This window comes from Leopardus geoffroyi, chromosome A1, assembly GCF_018350155.1.
Source record: "Leopardus geoffroyi isolate Oge1 chromosome A1, O.geoffroyi_Oge1_pat1.0, whole genome shotgun sequence".
Classification (NCBI taxonomy): Eukaryota; Metazoa; Chordata; class Mammalia; order Carnivora; family Felidae; genus Leopardus; species Leopardus geoffroyi.
Window position 1 is genome coordinate 172,405,318 of NC_059326.1, and position 27,725 is coordinate 172,433,042.

A 27,725-nucleotide genomic window follows, 5' to 3' on the forward strand; every position below is an offset into this window, starting at 1 on the left:
TACAGCTGGGTACTGAAAATAAGCTTAGGCACGTGAGTTCAGACAAACACGTTCAGATATGGGAGATAGGAATGCGGGCCTTTTAATTATGACATGAGCCAGAAATGAGGACAAGAGCTGATCATGGTTAAAAATAGTAATTTCTTCCATATTCATATGTAACAGCAACCAAGAAAACTTGTCTGTGGATTAAAAACAGGATGGGGGCCGCCTGGGTGGCTCAATCAGTTAAGCATCTGGCTTCGGCTCAGGTCATGATCTCGCAGCTTGTGGGTTCGAGCCCCAGATCAGGCTCTGTGCTGACAGCTCAGAGCCTGGAGCCTGTTTCAGATTCTGTGTGTGTCTCTCTCTCTCTGCCCCACCCCCACTCACACTCTGTCCTTCTCTCAAAAAATAAACATTAAAAAAAATTAAAAACAAACAAAAAATCAGAATGATGTACACATGCTGACCTTAGTGAAGACAAGTTAAATGTAAAGGAGAGGAGGGGTGCCTGGATGGCTCAGTCATTTAAGTCTCAGACTTCGGCTCAGGTCATGATCTTGTAGTCCGGGAGTTCAAGCCCCGCATCAGGCTCTGTGCTGACAGCTCGGAGCCTGGAGCCTGCTTCAGATTCTGCATCTCCCTCTCTCTCTACCCCTCCCCTGCTTACACTCTGTCTCTCTCACAAAATAAATAAGTGTTTAAAATAAAAGGAGAGGAGGGGCGCCTGGGTGGCTCAGTTGGTTAAGTGTCTGACTTCAGCTCAGATCACGATCTTGCAGTGAGTTCAAGCTCTGTGTCAGGCTCTGTGCTGACAGCTCAGAGCCTGGAGTCAGCCTCAGATTCTGTCTCCCTCTCTCTCTCTGCCCATCCCCCACTCACGTGCGCGCACGCACACTCTCTCCCTCCCTTATAAGTAACTAAACATTAAAATAATAAAATAAATAAATAAAAGTAAAAGAGAGGGGCATCTAGGTGACTCAGTTGGTTAAGCACCTGACTTTGGCTCAGGTTATGATCTCGCAGTTTGTGGGTTTGAGCCCCTCATCGGTCTCTCTGCTGTCAGTACAGAGCCTGCTTCTGATCCTCTGTCCCTCTCTCTGCCCCTCCCCTGCTGGTTCTCTCTCTCCCTGTCTCTCTCTCTCAAAATAAATAAATAAACTTAAAAAAAACAAAAGGAGGAAAAGCAATGGTGAAGGATGAGGGGATCTACTAAATGTATTTTACGTAAGTCAACTTTATCTTTGTGCATAATTGCCAGTCAGAGCACAACTAGAAAGCAAGCTTCTAATATTGCCAAGATTGAAAAAGAGAGTAAAGTACGTCTAGTAATTGAAAGTGAAGTTCAGAGGGAATGTGTTTCTGATTGAAGAATTCATTGCTTTACCCCAGACCAATCACAGATCAAAATCACAGCCAAAGAAATACTTGTCGGTTCCTGAGAAAAAAAACTCCATCTTTGAAAAACCAAGTGCTTTAACAATTCTGCCAAACATTTTTCTCCTGAAACATCAGCTCCTTTAGTAATGGATGTATTTCCTAAGCAAGTTGCTCTTAAAACTGGTTCAGGCCATAGAGCCATTTGGTATGCTGGGGTACATTGGAGTGAATGCCAAGAATTACACACACACATACACACACTTAACACACAGAACATGTGTATGCACACACATATACACATATGATTATTGTAACATTAATACGTGCACTAGAGGAAATGACATTTCACATTAGACTCAGTGTAGATAAGTGAGAGCAAGTACTATAAACTGAAAGGAAGTTTTATAGAAGAAATTGCAAAGGGGGAAATTCTATAAATTTTAGCCAATTATAAAATATTTTTAGTCTACCTTAAAAGAAGATAATTTAATTGAGCTTGGGGAAGATGTGCATATACTGGAGAATGGTTTGAGAATCACTGAGCTGATATAATTTTACCATCTACTTAGATGTGTGATTCTAGAGAGTGGTGTTTTTTAAAATCTTACCTGCACACCTCAGCACTTTCAAAATACTCCCCTTTGCAGAATGACTTCATGATCAGAAAGGGATGGAGATTCCCAAAACTGCAAATCCCACAACATTCTTGGGGCTGCCCTTGGCGGTATACGCTCATTTGTCTTTCAGCCCCACAGCCTAGGGGAAAGGCCTGGCCATGTTGGATTTGGTGCACTCACCCGCCTCCGGAGCCGGTCCCGCTCCTCCCGGATAGCGTTCATGGTGGCCTTGGTCCTGTTCAGCTCCTCCTCTTTGCTGCACAGCATGGCGGTCAGGCTTTCATTCTCTTCCCTCAGCCCAGCCAACTCCTTCTCCCAACGAGACCGCTCTTCAGCCAGGTTGGGATACAGGTCCCGGCCAAGTACCCCCTCAATCTCCTCGACTGTCTGGAAAGCACAAAGACAAGGTGAGTGGGTTACCTGGGAGAAAGGTTGGGGGAAGAAAACAGGCACGCTGGGAGCAAGTACTGACAGAAGAGTAGGTTCTACCGCTCTTTCACTGCAAGCAGTAACCGTGACTACCCCCAAATTATCCCCTCCCCGTTTTCAGATAACTTGCCTGGGTCACAGTCTGTGTTTCCCAATAGTCCCCAGAGTAAGAACAACACAGTCCCTCCAAGGTAAGTTGGTCTATCTGTGGCTCTAACTGCCATGTCCACACAAATGTTTATCTCCTCTGCCCATGTTCTAGAATCAGTGAATACACATAACTGGACAGCAAGCCGGTTGATGATCATCATGGCTGCAAATGTGAAGTTGCAAACATCATACAAAATCTAACTTGAAGTTTCCCAAATTATAGGCCTTGCACATTCCAACTCCAAGATAACCAGGGGTCACATCGCCATTTCTAGCTTTTAGTGTCACATCAGAATTCAGAAGGTGTGAATGAGGTTCACTCCCAAGATGTGAAAGATAAAAATAAACCTCAGTGACACAGAAAAGATGAAGCTCATTGTGGATGCTTCTAAGACAGTAGGGATTTAATTAATTAATAAGACAGCTATGAGCTAAAAAAGAAAAGAATCTTAATAGTACTTGGAGAGTTTTTTTCCCCCACAAATTCATTTAAAACACAGTATTAATGGAGAAGAAAAATGCGTAAAATTAGAAAAAAGGAAGAACTCATTCCGCTTGCTTTCAGAAACTATTTGTTCACATCCATTGCCCTTTGACATAGGAAGCATAAGCCAAAGGACATGGAAAAAAGAGGGAGTATTACCATGTAGCGTAGAAGGCAGTGAGAAGATGTGAGGAGAAACAGGTGGTCTCAAAATTTCAAGAATGTGAGGGGATGACTCCCTTGGACACCCACGTTGGTTCCTTGATGAAAAGTTACCCAAATCTCGTTGCCACTTTCCCTATGTAGGGCTTCATCCTTTCTCTCAAATCTGATGCTCTTTTCCTTGTCAGCCAGGCTCCAGGCTCTTGCTGGTTGGCAGAAATCCTCAGCCCCTTCCTGCCCTCTCCAGGCTGAGGCTAGGGCTGGGCACCTAAGCTGACATTACAATCAAATCTAGGGCCTGGGAGAGGCTCCTGCGTGGCTCAATCGGTTAAGCATCCAACTTTGGCACAGGTCATGATCTCATGGTTCGTGAATTCGAGCCCTGCATCAGGCTCTGTGCTGACAGTGTGGAGCCTGCTTGGGATTCTCTCTCTCTGCCCCTACCCTGCTCACTCTTTCTCTCTCTCAAAATAAATAAATAAAATCTTAAAATGTTTTATAAAAATATAGGGCCTGGGAGGAGCACCTGGGTGGCTCAGTTGGTTAAGCATCTGACTTCAGCTCAGGTCATGATCTCACGGTTTGTGAGTTCAAGCCCCGTGTCAGGCTCTGTGCTGACAGCTCGAAGCCTAAAACCTGCTTCAGATTCTGTGTCTCCCTCTCTCTCTGCCTCACCTCCACTCACACTCTGTCTCTCAAGGATTAAAAAAAGAAAAAAAAAAAATACAGGGCCTGGGAGACTAACATGAAAGAAACATCTGTGGTTTGCTTCCCCAAACCACATCAACTGTATATTCATAACTGAGATGAATAAGATGGAAAACCAGTTGTGTTACACACATGAATCATGGTTTACCTGGAAATACCACAGCTCTTTTGTGAAATCCAGAATTCCTGTGGACAGAAACCTGCGCCTAGCATCGAAGGTTATTTTTCAATTAACGTGTCACATTTTCCCTTTACACAGGCTCCTCTCAGACTTTTCAGTGTGAACTGCTGTCTAGATTACCGAGCTCTGGTGAAGGCGCATAAAGATGCCAGAAGCCCAGTAACAACAGGACCTGGAGTTCCCATCGCTCATGAGGAGTTTGTGCAGATGCAGCACCTTCCACTGGTGCTTCCTAAGCAGGAAGACGGACGGCTGTGACAGGCATGGCTGACACCTAGCCTAGCATGCTCACGATAGAGGACTCATTCAGACCCTAAATTAGCACCATGAATGGGTAACTTCTGAAATAATATTCTAGGAGCCTTAAAGCTGAAATAAAACTTCCAAGTTAATCCTACAACTTGCAAGTGCTACATGATGGGCCACAGTAAAATGATGTGGTTCAATACTAGCAGTCTAAGAGTTTTCAAGGAAATCTCCGCCCCACCCCCCGCCTTTTTTTTTTTTTTTTTTTTTTTTGAGAGAGAGAGAGAGAGAGAGAGAGAGACAGAGACTGAGCAGGGGTGGGGCAGAGGGAGAGGGAGACACAGAATCCCAAGCAGGCTCTAGGATCTGAGCTGACAGCACAGAGCCCAACACGGGGCTCGAACTCACAAACAAGATCATGACCTGAGCCCAAGTCTGACGCTTACCCAACTGAGCCACCCAGGCGCCCCAGGAAATCATTTCTGCTGCAAAGCCAGTGACTTTGCTGAAATAATGAGTTGTTTCTAACATTTATTTATTTTTGAGAGAGAGAGAGCACGGGGGAGAGGCAGAGAGAGAGGGAGACAGAGGATCCTAAGCAGACTCTGTGCTGATAGCAAAGAGCCCGATAAGGGGCTTGAACTCACAAACCGTGAGATCATGACCTGAGCCGAAGTCGGACACTTAACCAACTGAGCCACCCAGGCGCCCATGACTTTTCTTTTTTTTTTTAATGTGACTCAACCCAACAAAAATTTATAGGACTCCTACTTCTCCCTGCTCCAATGTATAGTATGGTTTTCTTAGAAACACTCATTCCTAATAAATATTTGCAAAAACCACACTTCAAAAGGGAGAGAGATGTGACCATTTCCCTTGGATGCTCTCAAAGAGCCGGCCAAAGGGTGGGGATGGTGTACCTTGATGGCCAAGTCACAGTGCTCGCTGGCCGTGGTGAGCTGCTCAATGTGCCTGTCCACTTCAGCCACGGAGAGGCCACAGCTGCTCTTCTTCCTGCAGCAGACAACATTCTCCAGCCCCGTCAGCACCCTCTGCAGCTCCGAGTTCAGGTCACTGCAATTATCTGTGAGCAAATGTGGATGCGAGGAGTTAAGGAGGCAGGTGGGTAACAACGAATGCTCTCTGTTTCGCTTATGTGAGGGACCCAGTCACATAAAATGGAATGGCAACAGAGCTTCATATTTCCAACTCTCATGCCACGTGGCCTCAACTTACAGGCTGCTGGCACTGCCTCTGAGGCTTAGAGCCAACATAAAGCCTTAACTTATGTTGGCCATTTTCAAGATAGCCATGCCATGCTCAATGCTCTCGTCTTTCCCTGGAAGACAGCTATGTTCAAATTCTTTGATAAGAACGAAGAAGGGTCCCAGAAGGGGCTGTTGGGACTTCAGAAGCCTTCTGGTCAACTTCCTCCTCAGCCATTCAGATGAGCAGACTTCAGAAAGAGTTTCAGCTGAGATCTCATAACTTTATTAAATAAACAAAACAAAAAGGCCCAGAGTGAACAGGGACACTGAGCATTTAAAAAAATAAAAACTGTTAAGAGACAGTCCTTGCCTTCAATGAGCTTATAATCAGGATTTTTTTTCTGATATGACCACTGAACGTGTTCTACCACTGCAATTTAACCCCCTTTTCCATCAGGGGAAAAGTAAACTGTTCTAATAAAGTTCATTTTGTTCTCCATGTCAAGGTCTTGTAAACAATTCCAATAATTTGATTCTGACTTAAAAATATGGGTTACTTTTAATTGCTGGACACCTAGGGCCTGGTTTGGGAAGAAAAGTTAATTATAATTTAATGTGAGCTACAAATATTTTATAAGATAATTTTGTTGGGGAAAAAAAAAATCCCCTTAAAGCCAAACCCAAATAACCTGTTACTTTGGATTCTTTTCTTATTGCAAGACAGGTGTTAGCTCTAAACAGCCTCTCAGGGTACATTCTTCCCCTACAGCCAATCTGCCTCCTGCATGAAAGGAGCTCAACGTCTACAGTTTCTCTTCTCCATCCTCCACCCCCTTCCTCAGTACATGCACTACAACAGTCCATTGTTTTTGGTGTTTACCTTTGGAAGACTTCAAAACACTCAGTGGGCTTTATCAGAATATTTTGGCCAACCTTATTTGACTGCCCGGATCTCCAAGTTACCTCAGTCTAGAGAGAAGACAGCCTGAGGCTTTCACACCAAACAATGGACCCAATTATTCACCCTCCTCTCCCACCCGTTCCTGCCCATCTCTGGAAGGGCATCACCATCCACTCAGTTACTCAGGTTAACTCTCAGGCAAGCTTCATTTCTTTTTGCTTCACGTCCAGAACCCAATCCACCTTGTGAGTGCAACCGCCAAAGCTTATCCCCAAAGTGAGTTCTTCTTACCATCTCCACAGATATCAACACAGTTCAAACTACCATGATTTCTCCATGGAACCACCTGAACAACCTCCAACCTCCGCTCCCCACACTGCAGCCAAAGTGAGCCTCTTAAGGACATAAGTCAGCTGTTATTCCCCTAGCCCAGACCACCTAATGGCTTCCTGCTGTCATTCAACGAAAGTCCAAACTCCTCACCAGAGTCTGTGAGACTCTGCATCATCAGGACTGATGATGTTCTCAACCCAGGCTGCACCATGGAATTTTCTGGAGAGCTTTTATAAATTACCAATGTCCAGGCCCCACCCCAGACCAATTAAATCACAGTCTCTGGAGGTGGGGCTTGGGTACTGGGAACATTTTTAAAGTTCTTCAGATCACACTCACGTGCAGCCAGCGTGAGAACCGCTGATGCTGTCCTTGCCTCATCTGCCCAACTTCCCTTCCCCCTCACTCCATTCATACTCCTGACCTTCTCTCCATCCCTGGAGCGTGCCAATCTCCTGTCTGCTCCAGGACTTTCTTTTCCTCTGCTGTTTCCTCTGCCAAGACTGATTTCTACCCAGGTCTCCACTTACTCAGTTCTTAGTTCAAATGTCACCTCCTCATCAGGCCTCTTCCCTACCTAAAGCCTGGGGTTCCAGCTCCTCTCCCAGCTCAGTCCCTACCCTATTATCCTATCTCCTTCATGCCAATTACCACTATCTGATCTGACTTAGGTGTTTCTTATCTTATCTCTGCTGAAATGTGAAAAGAAGAAACTTTGATCTTCCTCACCAGTGTGGAAGAACGAGAATAGATCAACAAGAATAGATCACTATTCTTCAACAAGAATAGTGTAGGCGATCAAGAATTAGTTTTAAGTGGGCAAATATGAACCTCACATCATATATTTAAGAGACAGACAGACTACAAACACAGGCTGCCAGTAGCATCATGTTTTCTATCAACCTTACTCTTTTTGTCCTCATCACAGACCATGCCCTGAGCTGCTGACAACTGAGAGGCACTCCTCACTGTAGAAGGCTCTCTGGAGATGGAGTACAGGCGCCTACCACCAACTCAAGGCCAGGAGGTCCGGAGCATGCCAATAGAACTGTCTCTGGAGCACACTTCATTCTAAGTAATAAGCAGAGAAGTTTCTCCAAATCATCTTTTACCTCGAGTGCAGGGCTCTTGCTCCACTGTGATGGAGTAACACACACTCCCGAGTGACTTGTATTATTTTTTTTTTTAACTTTTTTAAATGTTTACTTATTCTTTTTTTAATTTTTTTTTTCACGTTTATTTATTTTTGAGACAGAGAGAGACAGAGCGTGAATAGGGGAGGGGCAGAGAGAGAGAGGGAGACACAGAATCCGAAGCAGGCTCCAGGCTCTGAGCTGTCAGCACAGAGCCTGACGCGGGGCTCGAACTCACGGACCGCAAGATCATGACCTGAGCCAAAGTCGGATGCTTAACCGACTGAGCCACCCAGGCGCCCCTAAATGTTTACTTATTCTTGAGAGAGAGAGACAGAGACACAGACAGAGACAGAGCATGAGTAGGAATGGGCAGAGAGGGAGAGAGACAGAATCTGAAGCAGGCTCCAGGCTCTGGGCCGTAAGCACAGAGCCCAATGCGGGGCTTGAACTCAAGAGCCACGAGATCATGACCTGAGCCAAAGTCAGATGCTAAACTAACTGAGCCACCCAGGTACCCCTGCATGATTTGTATTATTAAGTGCTTAAAAGTAGGATGAGGAATAAAGACGCTGCTATTCAGCCATTCCATACGGGTTTCTCTAGCACAGCTGCACTTGATGCAGTGGTTGCAACGTATCACACGTCTGCTGATGGTCTCTCATGGCAGGACCTGAGAGGTGGAACCAGGCTGTATGCCAATAATATTGGGTCATAGGGAACAGGAGGAGGGTATATAAATCTGGCCAGTGCGTCTTTCTTATTGCTTAACCAAACAGTTGCTGAGCCCCGCCTCAAGCTAGAAACAGAATACAAAAATGAATAGGAGACTCTCCTCAACCCTGAGAGGCTCACAGATGTACGAGAAAATGCCACGGTCCCTTCTCTCAGCTGTCTACCAGCATCGTGGGGAAAGTGACCATAGGGAACATGGTGCTAGTACAGGATGGAGAGTCAGGAGAGCTGAAGAGGGGATGTATATTAACATACAGACTGAAAGCAGATGAGCGTTTTCTCTTCAAACCAAAGAGAGCTATAAATGCTTTCTCAGGTCTTAGGAAGTCAAATGTGTAATGCAAAGGTTGGAAGATGAACGCCACACACTCCTGCCTGTTATCCCCAGAGCTCTGCACCGTGGCTTTACACGAATCAGGGGACACTTGGCTGTCTCTTGCTATTGTTCGGTTTAGGAGGACAAGGTGGCTAGGCAGGCAGAAGCAGATATTCTCCACCCCCCGCCCCATAGCTGAGTGCCGCCCCACAGCACGAGTCACTCACTACCATTCACCTGAGCACTGGAGCTGTTCCATACAGGGTGGAGTAATCTTTCTGAGTCTGTGGTATATTCCTCTAGATACTGACTTGGAATAAACTCTCCATCCCTTCTCCTGGCCTACAGTGCCCTACGTAATCTGGCTCCTGCCACTGAGAGTCTCTACAAAAGGCGAACGAGATGAAGGGACTGCTTGTTAAGTTAAGGGACCAGAGGAGCAGGATAAGACAGGGACCAAATATTCCAGACTGAACAAAAGGTGCCTCATTTACAAATCAAAGCCACAACAAGGTATCACCTCACACCCATCAGGTTGGCCACTATTTAAAACAACCACCGGAGAAAATCACATGTTGGCGAGGATGTGGAGAGAAAATTAGAATCCTTGTGCTCCACTGGTGGGAATGTAAAAGGACACAACCGCTGTGAAGAACAGTACGGCAGTTCCTCAAAAATTAAAACTAGAACTAGCCTATCATCCAGCAATCCCATGTCTCAAACCAGTTTCAAAAGAATTGAACATAGGGCTCAAACAGATACTTGTATGCCCATGTTCATAGCAACCTTATTCACAACGGTCAAAGGTGGACGCAACGCAAGTTCGCTGACCAACGAACAGGTCAACAAAATGTGGCCTATACAAAACAGAATGTCATTCGGCCTTAGAGAGGAAGGAAACTTGGACACATGCTACAACACGGATGAACCTCGAGAACATTATAGTAAGTGAAGTAAGCCAGTTAGGAAAGGGCAAGTGGAGGACTCCTCTTATAAGAGGCACCTAGAGTAGAGGCAGAAAGAAGCACAGAGGTGACCAGGGACTGGGGGGAATGGGGCAATACACACTTTCGGTTTGAGAGGATGACAAAGTCCCGGAAGTGGGTGGTGGTGAGGGTTGCACAACTCTGAATGTACTTATTGCCACTGAACTGCACGCTGGTCATGGGATGGCAGCATGAGGACCACACTGAGGCAGACTCGCTACAGTACCTCAGGCTGTGCTGTGCCTTATGTCACAAGGTGATGGCTTGGTCCCTTGTCTAGAGGACAAAGAGGAAAGGCCCTTCATACCGAATACACATTCTGTTAGTGGAGGTAATGGAAGTTATTTTTATCTTTCCAAAGAAGAATCTGAAGTAGCACGTAGCAAACACCACATGTAAGGGGGAAGGACAATAATCGGAACCAGGGAAAGGCTGAGGATGCAAACGGAGACTCACACAGCTGCTGGGGCGGACACTTCCACTTAGCCCTGAGCTTCCTGGCAGCCAGAGCAAAAATGAAACATGTCCTATCAGAAAGGAGGAAGCATGCCAGTTTCACAAGAGAGACAATGTGTTCTTAGCAACAAATGCTAAAAGAATTTAGGTAAAAGGGACTTCACATGTGCTGTAAAGCGATGTGACTGCCAGTCTCCTCAGACACACTTTTAAACACAGACGAATTTCACGATTTCTTACACTAACCTTCAATTAAAATTAAGCTGTGGGACATTAAAGAACAATGTGAAGGGAATTCTGGGAAGGCGTAAGTTTACACAGTCTTGGCTTTGTGCCTTTTAGTTGTTTAATTTGCTGGAAAGATGAAACAGAGGACACAGATGAATAAATGGAATGAGCATCTCCCTTTGGCCAGAGGTGGCAACTAGCCACCTGCAGTCCAGGATGTGTTGTGTTTGGACAAGAAGGGGTTGGTATCTGGCACAGCCCTTTTGGTTTTTTTGAAAACAGTTCTGAATTAATTGTCAACATTTGAAAGTCATTAGAATTTATGGCTATTGTTGTAAAATCAGGTCTGGCAATACTGGGCCTGGCTCCTCACACGACAACCATCTGTGGAGTGGCCAGCAGCTGGCCGCTTTGGACTCAGCACGGCCACGGTGCTCCTCTGCTTCCCTCACAGCCGCACACTGAACCCCACCTGGCACGTCCCCCCCCCCCCCCCCCCCCCCCATCCATCAGTCTGCAGCCCTGCCTCTGCTGTTAGTTCTAGATACAACTTTTCCCAGTTAGATTTCGGAGAGGAGCTGAAGACAAGAGAGCTCAGGTTCATCTTCCAATGAGAATCCAGAGGCTTAGGTTTTTACGTTGCTGTCTGAGGGAAGACCTAAGTACTGGGAGAATTGGGAAAGAGGGTAAGAGGGTGCTCGTGGCTATGAAAACTAACCCAGACCAGCATTCTTGCTTGGTTAAACACACACACTAGTTTTCTTCTTTCTTCCTCAGGATCAATGAAGCCTAGACCTAGAGTTCCATACAAGAAACTATCCCAGAGTTAGTTCATTTTGCATCAGGTGTCAAAGGCTGCCTGTTCTCTGTTTTTTTGAACCCCCTGTAAAAGCCCTAACCCTGATAAAACATTAGACATTAGAAACACTTCCCCTGGTCGGCCCGATTCTGAGCTGTGCACCTTTACCAGAACGGCTCTGCTCCAAAACACGGTTGCAGCTTCAAGAGCGCACGCTCCTGGGGCTTCTGCTCCAGAGTTAACGGTCATTTGTTGGCCTTGTTTGGACGCTTCTCCCTCTCTTCTTCCTAGCAGCTGTTTTTCAGGCTTTGCCTCGATATACCCTTTTTCTAGAAAGCCTTCCCTGATTACCCATGGTCTTAAAAATTATTCCTTAAAATTTTTTTAAATTGTAGTGTAGTTGACATGCAACATTACATTAGTTTCAGGTGTAGAGCGTGGCGACTGGACAAGTCTATACACTATGCTGTGCTCACAAGTGTAGCTACAAGTGTAGCTCACAAGTGTAGCCACACAGCGCGATTATAATGCCACTGACTATATTCCCTGTGCTGTGCCTTTCATCCCTGTGACTCCTTCATTCCAAAAGTGGAAGCCTATATCTCCCACCCCCTTCATGCATTTTGCCCACCCCCTACCCACCTATAGTCTTCTATTTACTTCTTTCTTGGAGGCATCGCATTCCCTGTAATTACTTATTAACTGACATATCGACCCTACTAGGTCCAGCCCTGGGGACCAATGACTGTTTATTAGTCCTTGTGTTCCCAGATGTTCACAACAGCAGGCACGGAGCAGTGCTCGAACAAGACCACCTGAGCTGAACGTGTAAAAGAAATGAAAGACTTTTTTTTGTAAATCAACTTTTACAAGTATCCAGTTTCTGTTAGTCGGCTCACTGGTAAAGAATCACCAAATCTAAGACCTATCACATGGCATACCACACCCTGTTAAAAAGGCAGAAAGCTTTCAATCGGGTGGATCCCTAAGGTGGATGTGTCCACTCAAGTTACAGATGCTAGGCACAGTGAATTTGAGCAAGTCTTAGAGAGAGAAGCATCGGAAGGCCTGCTGTGAACAGTCCAAAGGCCTTACCTGTGTGGTGCAGCAGCCCAGGGCATAATTATAACCCCCATGGCCTTCCAAGGGCCAGCACATGTCCCCCCTACTGCTGTTTCGCCTGGGCATACATTGTGCCTTGTAAGGCAAGTCAAGTGGAGCAAAGGGCTACAGATTCTTTCAGGACTGACCTAGACGTTCCACTAACAGCCCAGATATGAATTCCTAAGGATGTAACAGTTCGGCTGCTGTCGTGGCTCTAAGGCTGAAACCAGGAGGGCTGTGGCTTTCCTTTGTAAGCAGTCCCCTTCACACAGCATGCAGCAAGGAATAAGCAAAACCAGAACAAAGCAAGACAGAAAAGGAAGAAACAGAAGACAACAGAAGGGTCTGCAAGAAGGGAGTAAGACGGTATCCATAAAGGTTGCATGCTGTGTAATGTACACAGGGCCTGTGTCTCCTGAAGACAGGAAGACTCAGAAGAACAGTGCTGTGATAGCTTAAAAGCACCTCAAGATTGCCATTAACGGACAAACTGATTATCATGAACTTCCTGTGGCAACACAGTAGTAGAGAAGGCACATCATCACCCATGTATATTCTTGCAAAAACTGCTAACCTCAAATCTAACACTAAAAAAAACCAATCAGACCATCTAGATTGAGGGACTCTACTAAGACGATACTAACCTGGCCTCTTCAAAAAGGTCAATGTCATGAAAGACAAGAAAGGTGGGGGACCTGTTTTAGATTAAAGGAGCATAAAGAGACATGGTAACTAAATATCATGTGTGAGCCTTGACTGGATCCTGGATTAAACAAAAGCAACAAAAGACATTAATGGTACATTTGGGAAAATTTGAATATGGACTATATATATCGTTCCATCTGGGTTAAAATTCTCGGGTATGATAAAAGTGCTATGGTTAAAAAAGAGAAGTTCCCTGTTCTTAAGAGGTTTGTGCTGATATATTTAGGGTGAGGCATGAAGTGAGTTGCATGATGTCTGCAACTTACTTTCAAAGAGCTCAGAAAAAAAATTCACGCATGTGCGCAAAAATCAAATAACAAAAATCGCATAACAAAAATCACATAACATTAACAGCTAGTGAATACAGGCAATGGGTTTATAGGGGTTCATTTTACTGTTTATGTAAGTTTGAAGTTTTTCAAAATAAAAAGTTGAGGGGGAAATAAATACTTGAGCATTCAAGGCCAGAAGGTACGACAGAGCATGGACACACTGAGTCTAGATTTAATGTAGGGACCCCTGTGATGTTCGATTTCTCCGCGCAGCTACGAGAACCAGAATGCTTTCTGGAAAGTGTCACTGCCACACCCAAATTATCCCCCAAGACCACAGACATGAGTCAGGCTGGGAGCCACCAGCTACCACGCCGGCTGGGTCCTAACTTAGCTGGAAGGGATGTGTTTCTTTTCCCAAAAGAAACCAAGTTATACTTTCAGGATTTTTTTTTTTTTATGTTTATTTATTTTTGAGAGAGAGACAGAGACAGAGCATGAGCAGAGGAGGAGCAGAGAGAGGGAGATACAAAAGCAGGCTCCAGGCTCCGAGCTGTCAGCACAGAGCCTGACACGAGGCTCGAACCCATGAACCGTGAGATCATGACCTGAGCCAAAGTCGGATGCCCAACCTACCGAGCCACCCAGGTGCCTGTACTTTCAGGACTTCTATTTCAGCCCAAACGGACCAGCCTGAATTTGTTTTCATTTTTGCTAATGTCACTTTGCAGTTTTAACACGCTTTGTTTCTCTGCAACATCACCTCTGATCACTCTCTCCCCAAGCTCACTAACTAACCACTGGTCCAAATGGTCCTTCCTCAGTGCCTGGATCTTCCATTTCAGCTCAAGTGCCTTTTTCAGACAGGCCCGTCTGAAGCCTCGAGAGCCAAGAGTGGCAGTGCGGAGCAGGCTGTCAGTACCAGTCCCAGACCCCGGGGCTCTCACTGTGGCAGTGATGGGAAAATTTCCAAAGCTTCCAGGAGAAGAGAGGAGATGTGCCTCTGACATCCAAATATGGTTGACACAATCCTTTCTCCCAGTAACAATGGCCACAGTGCTGGTCCGGGTTATAGTAACACAGATGAGGGTCCCGTACTTTATTCCCATTACAGATTAAAGCAGGCTTTCACAGGCTGGTCTTGGAAGCGAACACTCCCTTATAATGCTGGTTTTAAGGAAAAACATGTCATGCGTTTCCAACAATCAAAAAAACAATTTCACCTGAAGAGACACAGCCCGTTTAAAAAATTGAGACAACTTATATTATAAAAGGAGTTCCTGAATCCCAACATTTATAGAAACTCGCTTCGAATGAATGTGGTGGAGTCTTTTCGAAAAGTGTCTTTTCGGGGGCTAAAAAACTATTTGAAACATTTCCCTCAAATTGTACTCAAGTCACGTAAACTGAAGTAGAGCAGTGACCCTGCCTGCTTTCAAGCTTGATTACTGTAAGGAAAGTTCCAGAATGATTTCCGATGCACTTCTCAGTCACTCTGCCCTGTTGACATTCGCAGACAGGTCTTATTTGACCAGGCTCAGATCCCATGGAGAAAGCACACAGCCACCTCAAAGAGTCCTCCAGTGAGTCAATGTTCAGAACTTCAAAGTCTCCTCTAGGCTTGGTTCTCAGGGATGACCAACACTGTGCACGGCTTAGGGGAAATGTAGCTGCCCAGTTAAAGTGAGGAGAAGGAAAAACAAAAAGGCAACAAAAGGCTTGGCCTATTCCATCAACTACTCAAGATGCTATTTTCAGTCCCATCTAACCTTTCCAACCTGTGGCCTGGTTCCTCAAAGTTCCATAATCAGGTTATAAATGATTTAACTGTCAAACATTTTTTGCTGCAGGATCCATTCTAGTCACCCTCATTCCTAATAACATGCAAATTTTCTCCAGACAGGCTCCCTTGCCTTTGTCAACACTTCTCTCCAACCCTACAGAAATCGTTTTTGGAGGAGGCAGGGCTGCCTTTCCCTGCCCCGACCCCCCTTTCTCCTCATTGGGAGTGGCTGCTTGACACTTTGGAACATTTTTCCTGAAGCCATTAAGCCTCATCGGCCATTAAGCCGGGAAAATCTGGCTTTAACGTTAAACATATTTCATAGTCACAGCTGTGCCAAAAAGCCAGGTTTCATGTGTAAATTCTTCCTTGGTTGTCCTCCAAAAACTATGCATAAGGAGGAAATCTCTATCTAAATGATCCCACCAGCAAACAAGGTATCATATGCTTCCTTTCATCCCTAAGGGTGGAATAGTTGGGCATTGCTAGATCCCAGAAAAGAAGAATTTCTCACCTAAAACAGAAGAGATCTCAAAATAAGGAGCAGAACCCAACGCAGGCTGTGCAAAGGTCCACTGGATCAAGGATTTTGTTTTACAAACAATTGCTCCAGATGAGCTCTGCTGTTCCATTAGCAGAGCTGGGAGAGCAGCCTGCTGGAGAGTGTGCCACACACGCACGAACATGCACACACATCTGTGTTCTGCTCTATGGCAAGAGCCAGAATCGTTTGGCCTAAAAGTGTTGTTTCTAAGATGGAGGTCTGCAAAATCTCGATTAACAACAAATACTCTGCTACGAAGCCAGGTGCTGTGATCACACAGCTGCTCCCTAAATTCCCCCTATCAGCACTAGAGACCTCAAAGGATCGCAGTTAAGTGGAACACACTAACCGTAGGCACGTTTCATGATTTAGGCAGAGGCACGTAAGAGCAAAGCCATCTACAGAAACACGGGCGCCAACAACAGTAACAACTGCTTAGCTGTGTGGCCTTGGACAAATGACTCACCCCCTCTGAACTCTGTTAGCCCAATTTTACAGATGAGGAGATTTACAGGGCCTCCTTTCAAGGCTGAAGATTAAACATGAAGATGCATGTAAATGCTCGACACAGAGTGAGCAAAACACGTTATCTGTTCTAGCCAGCCTCTCCCTAACTAGAGCTCTTTGCCAAATTGAGGGAATAAAATTCCCAAGCCGTAATTCCTACCTTGTCTTTGTCTACTTAATTACCTTTATTTTCCAAACAACCGTGTGACCAGGTTTGAACAGAGGTAAAGCAATTTATTTTAAGATGCCGTGTGACACTGCTGGGATCTGTCTCCTTCATAGGACTGGTTAGGTGTGTCGAAGCACTTTCTAAATTGCTGGTTTACTCCTTCAGGGCCCAAGGACACCACCTAGGAGCCAGCTCACTGACTGGGCAGCCTGGCTCTGATGGGTGGGGTCTGAAAACAAGAAAAGTGCTTCTGATGAAGGGAGCAGATTGGACTTAACTCCTGCTATCTTGAATGAAGACTGGTGAATATACCGCAGCAAACTCTGCCTATAAAATCCGGCTCAAGAAAACCTCTGGGTTGCTAATGCAGGTTTGCAAATATAGCAACCATAATGAAATGGCTGCTTTTTAATGATTTCCTATAACGGTGTTTATATATGGAAGCTTTTTCCCCTATTGAAGCCATTTAATTGGAAAATGGCAAAGGAGTAAGAAGAGGCAGCCGTCCAGTTCCGATGAACGCACACAGGGGCGGCACTCTGCAGAAGCCCTGATGCGCTCCTCCTCCTTGATGTCCCTGTGCCTGCCCTCCTCAGGGACCCGGCGGGTGCCAGCCCTCTGCCTCCTAGGCTCTCCCCCTGCCTCCTGCTCTTTACCTGCATCGCTCCCGCCTGTCCCCTGAGTTCTGCTAGATGTGACCTCTGGGATGTATTTTCCGATGCTCTTGCCCAAGGGTGTTGCTAGGAGCCCCTGTCCACCTCCTCTTGTGGCCCTTACCTCAGTGCTGGTCATTCCCTGTTTCCTTGCGTGCATCCTCTGGAGAGCCGTGAGCTCCAAGGTGGCATTCCCTAACACTTAGTACTGGGGGCCTCCTCTGTGTGGGCACTGTTATACTGGCACACAGGACTGCGGAAGTCCCTGCCCTCGTGGTGCCTGCATTCTAGATTCCAGTGTGAGGGACTGGTAACCACTGGTAATGCACAGTGAAATAAATGCACATACAATGTGTCACCAGGAAGCACTAAGTGCTGTGAGGAGAAATGAAGGCAGAAAAGGAGGACAGCACCTGGCAGTGAGGGTGAGGGAAGGCCACAGTGCTCCACCAGGGCCCTCTGACTGGGGCTGGCCAGCAGCCATGCACAGGAAGCCGAGGGTTGGCTCTGGGAAGGAGCACTCCAGGCAGAAGGAGCAGGGAGACAAGATGAGCTGGTCAGGCGTGAGGGGCAGCAAGGAAGCCAGTGTGGCCACAGCTGCGGGAAAACGAGGGATGGTTAGGGAGGGGGCCACCTGAGGTAGGAGATGCTCAGCTCTGTGGGGGCCTATTGTCAATGGTCAGGAATCGGGATGTTACTCTGGGTATGAGAGAACAAAGTGTGAGAGTACAGAGATCTGAGGGCAGATCCTGTGACTCATATCCCCCGTGCACAGCACGTAGTGAGTTATTCAACAGATGAATAAGGGCCGCCTGTGTGGGCAGAGAACACATACAGGCATTGCGTCGACAGGGTCCTTTCCACCAGGAGCTCAGTCCCATCAGCAAAGGTACGATCCCTGGCTATAACAAACATATATTTGTAATGAGGAAAAGGATGGAAAGAAAGGATTTGAGATTAATGATTTGGAAAAACGAAGCCAGCTCATAGCGCAGACAGGCAGATACTGGTTCCTGGGCAGACAGCCTGAGCTATCGAATGCTCCATCAGGAGCCCCGAGAAGCCCCACCAGAAAGCTGCCCAGTCCACTCAGGCAGGTTTATCCCCCCACTCCCCCACTTTGCTTAAGCAACATTGTTGGAGTATTGGGCACTGATTTAATTTCATAAAACACTTTCAGAGACATGAATGGAGGGATCAGTATAGGCACATCTCTTTGCTTGAATGGGAACATCTTGGCCGTCAGCACCTGTCCCACTCCCAAGGCTGGAAGACGGAGTCCAGAAGCCTGGGACCACAAAGGTTTGAGACCCCGATGCTGATAGAGCAGCACATGGGACTTGAGCCCACAGCTGGGAATGGTCCCAGGAGATTGTGTGTGTTCTAACTTAAGGCCTGGGATATGGGTTCAGGTGAGTTTAGAGAGGCCGTTTCAGCCTGAAGCCAAGAGCTTGAGGACCTAGAAAGTGTCTCCACTCCTCACTCCTTTTCTGTTGAGGTCACATCAGTTTCAGTTTACAGCTCTCAGTGACTTTGCTGGCATTAGGAGCAATCCGTCCTGCTGACCTCTTCCTTCCTTTTTGAGTTCTCTCTGCCCCACTGGCTTCCTAAACATGGCTCTCCTCGTTTCCTTCCTACACCTCTGGCTGGCCGACTGCTTGATGGACTCACTGACAGCTTTACTTGTTCATTCCAGCAAGTATCTCTGGACACACACCGTGTACCAGGCCTGGTGGTGGGCTCTGGAACTCTATTAGTAGATTAAATATACTTCTGCCCAGTGGAGTTTAGTGGGAGAGTCAGTCAAGCAAAGAACTAGAAATATATCATTTAAAATTTCAATTCGGGGGCGCCTGCGTGGCGCAGTCGGTTAAGCGCCCGACTTCAGCCAGGTCACGATCTCGCGGTCCGTGAGTTTGAGCCCCGCGTCGGGCTCTGGGCTGATGGCTCAGAGCCTGGAGCCTGTTTCCGATTCTGTGTCTCCCTCTCTCTCTGCCCCTCTCCCGTTCATGCTCTGTCTCTCTCTGTCCCAAAAATAAATAAACGTTGAAAAAAAAAAATTAAAAAAATAAATAAATAAAATAAAATAAAATAAAATTTCAATTCGAAGGGCACCTGGGTGGTTTGATCAGCTAAGCGTCTGACTTCGGCTCAGCTCATCATCTCACCGTCTATGAGTTCAAGCCCCACATCAGGCTCTGTGCTGACAGCTCAGAGCCTGGAGCCTGCTTCGGATTCTGTGTCTCCCTCTCTCTCTCTGCCCCTCCCCTGCTCACGCTCTGTTTCTCTCTCTCTCTCTCAAAAATAAACAAACATAAAAAAAAAATTTTTTTTTTAAATTTCAATTCAATAGAAGGAGACAAGTGGGGCAGCGAAGAGTCAACTCAGGAACTTGCACAGACTGGTGCTCACGAGATGCTTTCAGAGGAGATGCATTTAAACTGAGACTAAAATGATGAGAGGCATGTCCCTGCCAGGAGCTCTATAGAGTCTCCTCTTCAGCTGGCGGCCCCCAAAGCCCAGGCTCCCGTTCTCTGTACTCCTCGCTCTATGCATGGCCTCCCACTGCTTCAGCAACTATCTGCAATAACCCAGTGTCTCCTAACTGCTTTCCTTCAGCCTAGACCTCTCCTCTTGGCTTCTTATGTATACCTGCTGCCTTCTGAAGCATCTATACCCCCAGACTTCGAGACAGACACCTCAGACTTATGCCCACACAAAACATATGACCTCCACCCTACACTCCCATCCCCTCAAGTAAAAGAAAACCAAACAAAACTCGAAGCAAAACCACCTGGCTCTTTTTCCTGTGCTCCCGTGTTGGTGACTGGCAGCATCATGCGTCTATTGTACAATCCAGACACTTAGAGAACATCTCCATACACACACTTTCTCCTTTCACCCTCTGTTTCTATTCCTTCAGCAGATCTTGTCAGTTTTATACCTTTCTGGATCTCAACTACCACCACCCTGATCCTAGAGATAATTGTGCCCATTGAGACATTAGCAATGGTTTCCTAGCTGGCCTCCCCCATTCATACTTTTTGTTTTTTTAACGTTTATTTATTATTAAGAGACAGAGAGACACAGAGTGTGAGCAGGGGAGGGGGCAGACAGAGGGGGAGACATAGAATCCGAAGCAGGCTCTAGGCTCTGAGCTGTCAGCACAGAGCCCGACGTGGGGCTCAAACTCACAAACTGTGAGATCATGACCCGAGCCAAAGTTGGTTTCCCAACCAACTGAGCCACCCAGGCGCCCCACTTTTTTTTTTTTAATGTTTACTTATTTTTGAGTGAGAGAGTGAGAGAGCACACAGTTATGCAAGTGCATGTGGGGGAAGGGGTGGGGGGTGGCGGGGACAGAGGATACAAAGCAGGCTCTGCACTGACAGCCCGTGAGATCATGACCTGAGCTGAAGTCAGACGCTTAACCCACTGAGCCACCCAGGCCCCATTCATTCTTGATCCACCAATTCTCTTACTACAGAATGATGGATTCAAAATGCAAATCTGATCATCTCATCCCCTTCCCCCACTACTAAAACCTTTCAGTGGTTTCTTGTGCATCCTTGAATATAGGTCAACCTTCCTCACATGGTCTATAATATCTTGCATGCTATGGCCCCTACCTATCTCTCCAGCCTCCGTCTCACACCTCTGGGCCCTCCATACATGATGAGCTTTTTTCATCTCCTTGAATGCATCCACTTCCCCCACCCTCCCCTGAATGCATCTCTTCATTTACTTGGTTAATTTCTACTTACCCTCCAGCTCTCAGCTCAAATGTCACTTCCTAGAGGAAGCTATTCTAGAATCTTAAACTGAATCAAATTCCTTTGATAAACTCTCATGGTACTGTGTTCCTAAATTTTATAATGAATATAAATGTGTACTATTAAAGTCTCTCCCCAGTGAAATTTTAGGTTCCAAGAAAGTTACACTATATTTACACCTCCTTCTCCTTTTTCCTCCACCTCCCCCCTATATGTGACCATTTCCTAAGATATGGTGCTCCTCCTCCTTCTGACCCCACACGCTTTGGACCACAGAGATCACCTTACCTCGTAACTTCAAAGGCTTTATCCTCAACCCCAATCTCTCCAAAGATCCTGTTAAGCATCTCCAAGCCGACCAGTGGTTTTGCAACATTTTGTGGGTTGACTACAGCCCACAGCTGAAACGTTTCATTTGGCAACTTACTACATACATACACACACTCAACAAATAAGTCTCATGAAGCAGCGTTGTCATTCTATTTTTTTCCTCTATGATTTCACTTTAAAAGTATTTTTCATATAATCTCAAGATCCACTATCAGGTCATGACCTGCAGTTTAAAATACCAGGTATTCCCAGATGGGCATTTCTCTACAACCTCAAGCATAATGTATCTATTTCCCAACTCATTTCTCAACCAAACTTCCTGACTAAGAAATATGAGCATGTCCTTAGTCACTTAGGATCAACATGTTGGAGTTATTTCAGATTCCTTCTTACCCAACAGTTGCTAAAAACGATTGGTTCTTCCACTATAATGTGTTGCCACCCATTCCATCCTTCCCATCCCTGCCATCATGGTTCAGATTTTACTCGAACTTGGAACACTACAATAGCCTTTTCCCTACTTCCAGATTTTTCAAATAGAGGTGACATATGTTTGAATCACAAACATCAGGGCAGAAAGCTAATTCAGCTCTTCAGTTCCAATAAAGGAGCATGTAAGGGACTTTCAAATGGATATGCCTTCATCTACTCACCAAACTCCTTGACTAATTAAATTTTAATTCAGGCTGCCTCCTATTTCTAAAATTCCCATTACAATCCAGAAACCAAACTCTGGTTTCATGCAATGGCAGGCAGACTCACCCATGTCAGCGGTGACCATGGTGGACTGGTTTTCAGGGATGGAGACAGAGGTCTGGTCTTGGTCCATGCTTCGAGAGTCTTCGTTGACCTCGTGCTGACTCTGGCTGAGTTCTGATCGCAGTTCTGAGTACTCATCTTCCTCCCTGAGAAAAAAGGAGAGTCAGCTACCACTGACAGAGATAGAAGACAAATTCCTAGAGAACATGGCTTTGAAGGGCAGGAAAGAAATTCAGAGAGAAACAGATCTTCCCCACCCTATCCCCTCAGCCATATGAACTAGCTAGGACTCTTTTCAGGCCAGATAAATGGTTACTCACATCCACAGTCAGTATGTGAAACTGAAAGGTTGCTTCTGTGTCCACACACACACACACACACACACACACACACACACACACTGAACAAGATTCATCTAACAGCCCACTAGAAACTTTTTTCCTTTAAAGATTTCCTGAAGAAATTAGATTTCTTCACCTCCTCAAATTCTGAGGTACAAAAGAACCCAAGATCCGAAGCAGTGTTAGTCTGAGTATGGAGGCTACAGTGGGCAAAATAAGCAGGAGTCTGGTGCACAGGAATGTCACATCCCATCAGCTGGAGAGTCCCACTGGTGGGCTTTCTCCTTGGAAGGGGATGTAAAAAGGTGTTGGGGCTGGAGCTACCAGAAAACCAGTACCTCACCTGTGCAGATCAAACTGGATGCTTTGAGAGGTATGTCTAATAAATACCACACTTACTTTCCCCAGAGTAAGTCAGTGGCATTAGGGGATGGGAAAAAGGTGGGGAGAGGAGAAAAATGGACACAGTGAGTGAGTGCACCCCTCTCAGTAGTCTGTTTCCACCAGTTAGCACTTGTAACAGGAAGACAACATTTAAATGCTGCCATACACACACACACCCACCCCTTCTCAGCCCTTCACAGTCCCTCAGTCTTTGGTTCCTGAATTAGCTATGAGCAAGCGAAGGAAACTTAAAATTGTACTAAGTCTTTCAAACCACATGCATGCCTCTTCCTCACGTCACCACCATCACTACACACACAACGGACACAGACATGGAGAGCACAACATTAACTCTCTCTGAAGCATCTACTTTGCAAGTAGATGAGAAGAGCCAGAAGAGAAAAGAAGAGAAAGCCAGAAGAGCCAGAAGAGAAAACTGTCAGGGGATTTACTATGGGGGTGGAAAGCCCATAGGTGTCTATGAAGAAAGCCAAGAAGAGAAGTCCCCTTGGCTTGGCATTCACTTAAAGTAGTTGACAGCAGGAGGGCAGAAAATCTTACAGTCTTGGGTTTGGGGTGGACCAAGATGGTGATGGGTGACCACTGGAATTTGCAGAAGATGCAACTGCCATTTTAAGCTGGGGAGACACATCTATAAATTAAAGAATGTGAAGAACTCTCCAGAGTTCTTAGTTCACTTCAGAAATCAGTATCCTCACAGGGAAGGAATTCAGCTGAGCCCCTGCTTTATAAGGTGTTTTTAATAAAAGCCATCCTGAAATCTGGGGAGACTTTGAATAGATATTAAGCCCCCAGACATGCAAAATATGAATTAGAACGGGAGTAGTGAAGGCAAAAAATATAGGTTAATGTTCTATGAATAAGTTAATTATTAGCCACCTGCAAAGCTAACAATAATTAGGTTTAGGAATGAAAACAATTAAAAAGTACCTTAAGAGTAGCCTTTTTGGTCCAGAGGGTAATTGTGTCCTGATATATCAGTTCTCCTTTCAATCAGCACTTAGAAATCTGATTTTACTTAACGGGAGGTTTTGTGTGTGATGAATAAATTACCTTTGTTGCATGGCCAATGTAATCAGCTTCAGCTTGGCTGAGACTCTTTTACAGCCAAGAAAGCCAGATAAATGCTGCTGTATCTCTGGTATAAATGGCATTTGCAAAATCATTAATAGCCACCTTAAACACTTCTGGCTTGGCAGGTTCTAAAACATACAGTGGCTGCCAAATCTCCTGCTTTGTAAGGAAATACTTCTAGGGATTATTAGGATGAACTTTATACAGCAGTGAAGAGGGAAGGGGTAGGAAAAGGAGGCTGTTGATTGCAGGGGCCACTCCTTACCGAGGTCAGAGCACACTCTGAAGGAGTATCACACCATACTAGAAATTTTATCTTAGGCAGAAGACTTTCAGGGTCATGAAATGTAAAGCAAGGATCCTTGGTCAATGTATCTGAGTACCAAAATAAGGACAGGAAAGCAAAGACCAGATGGATGCTGTCTTCCAGGAGTCAAATGTGTTCACAACAAATTCTAACCTAAGAAGGATGCTGTGTGTGGGCACAGGAGGGGCGTCTGGCACTGCAGGTGAGTAGTGACCAGGGAAGACTCCTGGCTTTCTTCACAGACACCTACGGGTTTTCCATCCTCACCGTTTGTTTTGAATGTGAATGACGATGGGAACGGAGGGGAACAAGTGACCAGTATAGCTGAGACCACATGGGGTGCAGGATAGCAACAGGAGGCTGGAGGGAAACTCAGGCTGCATGTTGAGTGGGCAATTTTGATCAGAAGGAGAACTTACTGTACTGAAGGAGGCAAATCACGAGGGTTAGATGGTAGAAATAAAAAGAAAATGAGTCAAGTCCAGGAACTCGGAAAGAAGTGTGTGCTGCTGAGCTGTCATATGGAAACAGAACAAGCAGGAAGGAAGTGTGGAAGGTCTAGGTTCTCGACCCCAAAGGGAGGGGCTGAGCTGAGCACACAAAATCTCTGGGTAAGATTCCTCCTTATGGTAATCGTGTTGAGCACTATAGTACAAACCAGCATGTGCAAACGAAGTAAATAGCAATTAGAGGCAGAAAGCAACCTTGTGAGATCAGGCCAGGTTTTGTACCACGAAGAATGAGGTATAAAAATGGTTACACAGAATCTAAATATTAAAGTTGGTGCAACCTTGCTATTTCTCCCACTGACTTTGGTTAAAGAATTCATAGAGCTGCATATTCTTATCATCTCCTGAACATCATGACTGGGATCATTCTTGAAAAGAGGCTGGAATCTGGGACTGAGAAAGAACAAAAGCCAATTCGCTCAGGGCCTTTTGTAAGCTGATAGTCAATCTGTGATTGCAGAATATGTAGAAGACTCATGCTTGAGGTCTTCTCTCTACTGTGTTATTCGGGAGCACGGTTCACCCAGAGCAATAGAGCGAGAAATCAGAAACATCCCACCGGTGCCAGCAGTTTTACAAAAGCAAGAATATGAGGTGTGTTTTCAAGGCTTCTCTGTGCAACAGGAGTCTTCTGGTTGGTAAAGATGTGTAGTTAACAACACAGCATCAGTGCCTCAAAGTGACTTCATTGTTTGCTTCTTTCTGTTATGTATACAGTCGCTCTTGGCAAACGATAACTTATTTTGGGGGGTTGGGGGAGGAAGAGAACCTCCCCAAAGAACACCAGCTGCCAATGATGCTGGTGAAAAGGAAGAAAACATGAAAAGATCCAAGAAGTGACCATTTTAAGCCAAAAAAAAAAAACAAAAAACCCAAAACCAAAAACAAACAAAAAAACCCCAGAAGCTTTGATAAACTGATAACTGTTGATAATTAGACACTATTGTGGTAGTTTCGCAATTATGGAATTACAAAGTTCTCAGGTGTCTCTCTTTGGAATATCAAGAATCATCTCACAGAATTCTAAATGTACCTTGTTTCATTTCATTCACTTAGAAGCATTTGTGAAGTGCTTCCAAATTGCTCTTAGAGTAGCAATGATTAGTGCTTGCTACTAGCTTAAACGACAAAACAAAAGAAAAACGCTCCCAAGGAGGCAGGCATTAGATTGTCCCCACCACCTGTGTAACTAAGCAGTGGCAGAAAAGTCCCAGACTGGCAGAGATCTTAGGGCTCATCAAAGCTGGGATCAATACCTTTATTTTACGAACAAGGCAGTTGAAGCTTCAAGAGGCTTAAGCAGTTTACCCAAGATTCTACAACTAGTGAGCAGTACAGCGTCACTCCTAAATTTAGGACCAGTGAAACAACAATCAAATATGGTGACCCATGGAAAAGATTTTGTTGTTGTTGACGATGATTTTTAAAGATTCCTTCTCATTATTGGCTAGGGATGAAATGATCCCTTTTCGGAAAAGGGAACGGTCAATGAAAGTGTAATTCTTATCCTGCTTTCCAGACCTTAAGCTGAAGTACTATGGAATTAGTAGTATTTGATACAAATATTATTTCATTAGCAATCCCCATGACTTTTTATTTTGGCATGCACATTCATGCCTTGTCACTGGATTGATTTGTGAATAAGACGTGGATGGACATCTGCCTGCCTTGACACCTGTCAGTCAACTATGTCCAGCTACCCCAGCCTACCTGACCTGGTGGGGGGTTTTGCTGAACTACAATCTTCCTTATAAGTAAAGGCAGACTTGCCTTAAAATGCCATCATTCTTTTAAAGAACAAAGATTTTTTTTAGATACAAGGAGGAAATGTATCCCTTTCAGCTCTTTTAGAAGATCTAAAGCAGGAAATCAGTGATGAGCCCTGATTCTTCCTGCAATTCCATCTCTCCCTATTTTTCCATCTAGCACAAAGCAAGATCAGTCTCATCTATGAATCTTTTGGTGAATAACTGGGCAAATGGAAAGGTCAGGCTCATGGAGCAGGCATGAGATTTTAGAGGCTAGATTATGTTAGAGTAGATGGAGACTTTGGATATTATCTTTGTTGGCAAATGAAGAGCATTTTGCAGACAAAGAGGCAGAAGAGTGAAGTGGGAGGGAGGTAACACAAATAGGCGGGGTCAGCTTTTTAGGGCTGCAGCCCTTCAAGGTGAAAGGTGGGGAGAGAGAGCCCAGGGTAAGAGCCAAGGCTGAGGGTCAATCTTAGGGACAGAAGAAATGATCTAGGGTCCTAGGAGTTCAAGAAGAACACACCAGGAAGGAGAGAAGATTTAGGGGCACAGGCTGCAGAAAAGGACCAGAAACAAGAAAAGGTCACTGGAGTTTTCAGTTAAGAAGTCACTGGTAGTTTTCAAAGAAGTATTGTAGCCTAGGCTACTGTATAAAATACTGTGGACTAGCTTAAACAACAGGACCTTATTTTCTCTTAGTTCTAGACTTTGGTTTGAAGTCCAAACAAAATCAAGGTGCCCACAGGGTCAGTTTCTGGTAAGGGCTTTCTTCCTGGCTTACAGATGGCTGCCTTGTCACTGTGTCCTTACACGGCAGGGAGAGAGCGTACCTGTGAGCAAGCCCTCTGGTGTCTCTTCTTATAAGGGCACTCACTACACGCACCATATGGTCCCCATCCTCCTGACCTCAGCTAAACAGAATTATCTCCCCAAGACCCCAACTCCAAATGCTATAACATTGAGGGGGCAGGGCTTCAACATATGAATTTGGAGACATAATTCAGTCCCTAGCAAAAGAAACTTCAGCAAACTGTTGCACTCAGAAGCCAGACAGCCGTGGGCTAACAAGCAACAGGAAATGGAAGCGGAAAACATGACTGATCATGAGAGCCGGCAGTGAAAGGGTGATGTTATGAGAGTAGCTTTTGGGCAAAGAAAATGATCTCCTCAGGAAACAAGAGTTCATGTTTAATTTGCTTAGAACCCACCCACCCCTCCATTCCAAAGTGAGCTACTGATGTATTTTTCCATTTTCCCCATCCCATTATATAACCTCTCCAAGTCAGATGAGCATTTAAAAAAGCC

General features: G+C 45.4%; 1 protein-coding gene across 3 annotated transcripts in view; it reads right to left on the bottom strand.

Moving 5' to 3' along the window:
* The window catches only part of MCC (MCC regulator of WNT signaling pathway), a 437,412-nt gene that overhangs the window by 68,182 nt on the left and 341,505 nt on the right, over positions 1 to 27,725 (bottom strand). For all 3 annotated transcript variants that reach the window (XM_045446793.1, XM_045446803.1, XM_045446809.1), the window contains 3 exons: positions 22,037 to 22,179; positions 5,260 to 5,423; positions 2,160 to 2,366 (listed from right to left, as the gene is read on the bottom strand). In XM_045446793.1, the coding sequence (XP_045302749.1) occupies positions 2,160 to 2,366; positions 5,260 to 5,423; positions 22,037 to 22,179 (514 nt within the window). The remainder of the gene's footprint in view (positions 1 to 2,159; positions 2,367 to 5,259; positions 5,424 to 22,036; positions 22,180 to 27,725) is intronic.